The following is a 5,994-nucleotide window of genomic DNA, read 5'->3' as shown; positions in this document are numbered from 1 at the left end:
ATATATGTCGTCGATATAGCAAATGCTGTTGTTTACACCTCAGTACATTGCTTCCTTGCCTCACTTTACACACAGACGAGGCCGTAAACACCATGTCAGTCGAACAACCCAAGGAACAAGACCGGGAGATTATGCTGGGCTATCTGGGTGAGCGCAAGCGTATGGATGACCTCTGTGCGTCTGTAATGGATGGCCGTTTTGTAGAGCAGATGTCGCGCCTGAAGAAATGCCATGTCAGCCGCTGCATGTACCTGATTGAAAACTATGGCAAAATGGACAAGCTCACTCTCTCGCAGGCAGCTTTGGAGAGTAGTATCGCCCGTATTCAGGTAGGGATTGTGGCTGGCTCTTGTTTAGTACAAAGTGTATTTAGTCCGAGACTCAATGCTACTCGTCGCGTTCTTGGGAGTTGCTGCTCTGATTTACATGGCAGCCTAGTTCGGATGTTTTCTCCTCCTCAATACGACATTTCGAGGTAATATCAATTTAACAACATGGAGAACGCACATTAATGGTTGTCTTCCTTACGCTCAGGCAGAATTCAAAGTTCACACCTATAAAAAACACGTTTACAAGAAACTCTCAATAATTTAATTTATATGCACCCTCACACCCTGGATAGGTTCATTCTGGTATGCAAGTGACGCGCACGGACAACATCGAGCACACTGTTCGGTACTTGACGTATTTCACGAAGTATCTGATGGACCTGTACAAGGACAAGGCGGTGACGAGCGATCCGGCCGTGGAGGTCTCAGAAAGCACAGTTGGTGGGTTGGTGGTAAGTTTGATGTCTATCTCAAAATTCAGAAAGGATAGAAAGTCACCATAGGATACTCGGAGTGTTTTGAATGGAGTGTGCGCATTATGGTCGAGTTTATAGATTGTGTACATATTTTGCAGTTGCAGCTGATGTATTTAAGGATACATAAAATCAACAGTGCCTTCAGTGTGCTTTCGACCTAGTAGGAGCATTCGACTTTGTAATCCAATGATTCGCTTCGCATTTTGAGGCCATATTTTTGAGACATTAATATGCAATTTGGACTGACAGGTTTACAGCGACTATGTCCGACGAAACAAGAAATCACAAATTATGACGGTTCAGCTGCTGTTTGCGAAGCAGCTCATGTGTATAAAAGGGATGACCCCGGAGCGTGCACGAGCAGTGATAGACATCTACCCATGTACGCAGTCCCTATTAAAGGCCTACTCTGTCTGTGACACGGTAGATGACATGCGGGCTTTACTTGGTAAGTTTCTTCGACTACGGAATGTATCTATTCTAGTGCGGCAATGTGTACTTACACACGCTATTTTGCGTTGTCGCAGGTTTGTAAACTCGCGTCTTTCTGCGGTTATTGTCCAAGCCAAGAACTAGACGATTTGTACATTTCCTGTATCTTTCTAAAGCTGGAGGGTTCAGAATATACACATGGCCAGACTAGAATACCATATCTCACCATTTGTCTCGGTCATAAATGCGTGCAATCTGTTTTACTCCCCCGTCTCAGCTCCAGTGGAGTTCGACTCTAACCGCAAACGTACAATAGGCAGGAAAATGAGCGACACGATCTACAATCTATACCGAATGCATGAGTACGGCGTATAGACCTCACCCTGACATGGGGAATCATAATTGTAAACCATGGTGGAACATATATAGCTGATGTGTGCTGTATGGCACCCGCCCAATCCGAGAGGTTGAGGAATCTAGAAAATCAATTTTAAAAAGCACTTAGAGCGGAACTCGGCGAGTATATTCAACTCTTATCAGATTGAACGTTGCCACCCATACATTGAAGCGGCCAAAATCACTCATACGCCAGCTGCGTGCTCGGTCTTCGAATAGCATTGGTAGTATAATTGGTGCAATACCTTCATAGCTGGTCCAACCGTTCGCACGATATTTTTGCGGAGTTGGTTATGTAGGAAAAAACTTACCATGCTGATCCAGCCTCCATACGCTGCCGTGTATACACTGTTTCATCTGTTACCATATGGTTGCACGATTGGTGCGACAGGTTCGGGACAGTACTGCTCACATTGGTCCAGCCTTTGCTATCTTAAAGAATTTCTGCTGTGTTCTATCGTTGACATGGTATATTACGTTCGGGACAATACTGCCCAAGTTTGTCCAGTCTCCACTGACCGACGTATTCACTTGAGAACGGTATAATTGTATAATTGGACTCGCTCGGAACAATGCTGCCACATGTTCGTCCTTTCTGTGTGAGATACAATATTTCGTTGACAGTATGGTTGTGCAGTTGAAAAAACGCTTCAGTGCAATAAATTGATCCAGCCTCCGTTTACTGCGGTGTTTAGGATGTATATCAATTATAGTGGATATACCACATTCTAACCTTACGGTCCACGTCGTCTAGTCTCTGTTTGCTGCTGTAATCACGCTGTCTAAAAATAATATTGGAAGCAGACGATTTTCTTAACCATGATTTCGTATAAAACTGCCCACGTCATTTCAGTCTTCGTTTGCTGCAATGTCTACGATGTGAACTACCTGACCGTATGATTATATAATAGATTTAGGACCTTCGCAATAAGGCACCACAAATTGGTCCAGCCTTCGTTTGCTGCAGTGTTTACACTGTGTCAAGCCTGTTGACCATAAGTTAGGGCTTGATCCCAATGACTGTCTGGCAGCCTCAACGTTGAACGAGTGATGCATCTGATCATCATTTGATGATTCGGCGCGAGCTGAATACTCTTTACCTGTTATATATTCAGACCCAATAAAGAACGGAATTGAATGAAAAAGGTCAAACAACCTACAGTGCAGACCTTAAACGGCAAGTTCCCAAGGTGCTTTTACTGGAAACCTGTTCTCGTAGGTCTTTGTCATGAGGTTGATAAGAGCAGGGGATACAGGGCCATGATCGTCGTCAAAGTTGTCATTCAAGCACCCCATTTTGGACTGGTGGTCATTTTCCATACTGTTCAGCAATTTCAGAATAGTAGCTTTTGTCATCATAGCAAAAAAAAGGGCAAACTTATCTTCCTTGATTTCGTAGAACTTAGCATGCCCTATCAGCATCAGAAATGGCCAGGTATCCGGGTCCCTATCTTCCGTTCGCATGGGGTGATACACCGTCGTATCCATCGTGTCCCCTATTTTGTTCCAAGCATCAATGAAAACTTCTTTTACCACAAGCACAGGGCCGTGTGCCGGTATAGCACAGCCATGCCGCCGTCTCAAAGGGCAATCTATCACAGATCCACCAAAGTATTCTGTAGCCCATCGCTTTGAAACTGCCGCCCTCCCTTCTAACAGCGGATTATCAAACCGTTCCCACATGTGCAACACCCCCCTCCCACTTTCCTTATTGTAGACAAAGCTCAGTGGAGTTGGATTCAGAAACGACATATCGTCACTGAAGGCCAGGTACATGCGGCCTAGTTTAGGGATGAAAGGTGTCATAAGCTCCAGTGCAATACTATTGTAAGACGGCAAACGCTGCGCATCTATCCGATCAGGGTGTCTTGCTTGGTAGTAAAAATCAAACAGCTGATCATGCGTTACATGTCGTAGCTTGAGCGTTTCATTTGCCGGTAGAAGGCAATCCGGCCATTGATTGTCCGTGATTAAAAATATGCGCCGAATCCATGGCGCATTTGCCGCGATACTGCGCAAAGCATACCTTAATTGACCAAAATCACGCACACCACCTTCCCTCAATTTCTTAGTACCCGGTTTGTGCCGAGGATCTAACGCAGCAGCATATTCGAGCGTATTCAAATAGCCCGCACGAAAAACAGGGTCACTCCCGTCCACCCAAGTGATCACTCCGTCTATGATGGCTTCATGACAGTCTGGCACCCCGCATGACTCTTGAATACGTTCACATGATTTGTCGTCGATGCTGTCAATGTTGTGCGAGTCCCACAGAGACGCCAAGTTGTCACACTCCTCTCGCAGTTTCGTCAACGAGGTAATTTCTGGTTGTGTGTCGACAATCGTCACTATCGGCGGTTCATGTGGTAGGACATCAACAATGTATTTATCTCGCTTTTCATATGAATTTTGCTCAGGAGGGCTCAATAAAATTGTTGCAATTATCATAGTCGAAGCTAGTGCCAATACAAATTTTAAACCTACATGACTTCTGCAATATGCGGTACTGAGTCGGCCCATTGTACTGTTTGTGAGGAATCAAAATAAAGCGTGATTGAAAGTGTGGTTGACAGTGTGCTTCGGTCGATAATCTGTAGTTACTGTACGTACATGATACACCCACTAAGTATATTTTTTTGATATATGTATGCAGTAAAAATAGTTGGAAGGCATATATATATATATATATATATATATATAGTGAGAGGGGGGTTGTCATGAACAAAAAATATATTGGATGTCACAGGGGCCAGCCAGTGGCAGCCGGTCAGCACTCAGCAGTGCCAGCCTGCCAGGGCTGGGCCCGCTGGGAGCACCCTGACCACAGCTGTTTTTGCGAGAGGTGATTTTGTTGTTTAAAAAAAACAAAACAAAAACTCCGTAAAATAACATGGCCTCTGGAAATTTTAAAAAAAAGTCTCTCGAACAACGACTAAATACAATTCACCCCCGAAGACTTCCAGAGGCCATGAAAATAACAACGAGAAGACTATTTGTAAACATTTAAAAAAGTTGTAACAATTTTAACCGTTTTTGATTATATTTGTTGTCCAGGAGACCCCAGGACCCAAACTCCCAGAGTGGTTCCTCTTGTGACAACCGACCCAAACTCCCAGAGTGGTTCCTCTTGTGACAACCGACCCAAACTCCCAGAGTGGTTCCTCTTGTGACAACCGACCCAAACTCCCAGAGTGGTTCCTCTTGTGACAACCGACCAGTGGCACTGTGACTGTCACTGGGGCAGTCGACAGTCAGCACGAGTGAGTCGTGACTCGGGAATTAGTCAATTATCGGGGCCCCAAGGCCCTTGCCTGATTTTGTCTACCTATTTGTTTTGTCCATGGACCAAAACGGACCTTAAATAAAAAAAAAAAGGGTTAGCAGTCTGGGGACTGGGGCGCGTAAATAGCATTTTGTTTAAAAAAAAAAAAGGGTCATCATGTATGGGTGGCTATGGTACTTATTTCAGAGAGGCAAAAGCCAAAAATACCCCCCTGCTGTGTGGAAAAGAAATTAAAAAATAAACAAAAAACAACAACAAAGTGTCATGAGGTATCTATTTATTTATGACCCTCTGCCGGCCTCTGGGCTCTGGGCTCTGGGCTCTGGGCTCTGGGCTCTGCTCTCTCTCTCTCTCTCTCTCCTCCTCTGATTCTGCTGGTGGAGAGAAAAGAAAAACAGACATAGAACAAAAAATAAGAACCACGCCCGAGTGTCCGACGGACGAAAGTCGAAAATGATGAATATTTTCTACACTCTGGGGGTATTTGTAGTAATGGTGACTTTTGAACGTCAATAAATATGAATGTACAAAGTTACAAACCTTTACTTCTATCTATCTAGGTGTTTTAAAATGATATTTGTAAACTTTGTTTTAGCCGTGTTGGCTATATGCTCCAGCTCAGTGCTTGCGGGGCCCAAGGAAGACGGCATCGCGTTTCTAGAAGCAAACAAAGCTCAAGAGGGAGTTATTGAGTTGAACAGTGGATTGCAATACAAGGTGTTGAATAAAGGAAGTGGACTCCACCACCCCACAGTAAGTTCACCATGTATGTGCCACTACCACGGTACACTTATCGACGGGACAGTCTTTGACAGCAGCGTGGACCGTGGAACACCGATTAAGTTTGCTCCGAATCAGGTCATAGCCGGTTGGACAGGTTCGTGCGTGAGCTATTTGACTAGATTTTGTTTCAGCTATATATGTGGTCATAAACAAGCGCAAAAGCACTCGCAGGAAATACTCTATCACTTCACTCTCGGCACACCAGGAGAGGGCACCACACACACCATGAGGTATAAAATTCACTAGCACACAGGCACGCGCAATATTAAGCGCCTACGCATATATATATATATAT

At 44.5% G+C, this 5,994-nt stretch overlaps 3 protein-coding genes across 3 annotated transcripts in view; 2 read left to right on the top strand and 1 right to left on the bottom strand.

Annotated features, from left to right (window-relative positions):
- Positions 1-832, top strand: part of SARC_02589 (hypothetical protein) — a gene marked incomplete at its 3' end in the record, with an annotated part of 2,260 nt that extends 1,428 nt beyond the window's left edge. The window contains exons 4-5 of the mRNA XM_014303638.1: positions 76-329; positions 623-832. Coding sequence (XP_014159113.1) covers positions 76-329; positions 623-832 — 464 coding nt within the window. The remainder of the gene's footprint in view (positions 1-75; positions 330-622) is intronic.
- A 1,400-nt stretch (positions 833-2,232) lies between these two features.
- Positions 2,233-4,272, bottom strand: SARC_02588 (hypothetical protein). Its single transcript, XM_014303637.1, has one exon. The coding sequence runs from the start codon at positions 4,151-4,153 to the stop codon at positions 2,804-2,806; it is 1,350 nt and encodes a 449-aa protein (XP_014159112.1). The 5' UTR covers positions 4,154-4,272; the 3' UTR covers positions 2,233-2,803.
- A 1,214-nt stretch (positions 4,273-5,486) lies between these two features.
- SARC_02587 (hypothetical protein) overlaps positions 5,487-5,994 on the top strand; it is a gene marked incomplete at both ends in the record, with an annotated part of 3,185 nt that continues 2,677 nt past the window's right edge. Inside the window, one exon of the mRNA XM_014303636.1 lies at positions 5,487-5,793. Within this exon, the coding sequence (XP_014159111.1) occupies positions 5,487-5,793 (307 nt within the window). The remainder of the gene's footprint in view (positions 5,794-5,994) is intronic.

The sequence above is a fragment of the Sphaeroforma arctica genome, assembly GCF_001186125.1.
Source record: "Sphaeroforma arctica JP610 unplaced genomic scaffold supercont1.118, whole genome shotgun sequence".
In the NCBI taxonomy this organism is placed as follows: domain Eukaryota; class Ichthyosporea; order Ichthyophonida; genus Sphaeroforma; species Sphaeroforma arctica.
Note: the sequence above shows the minus strand (reverse complement) of the source record. Positions and strands in the feature narration are given on the sequence as shown.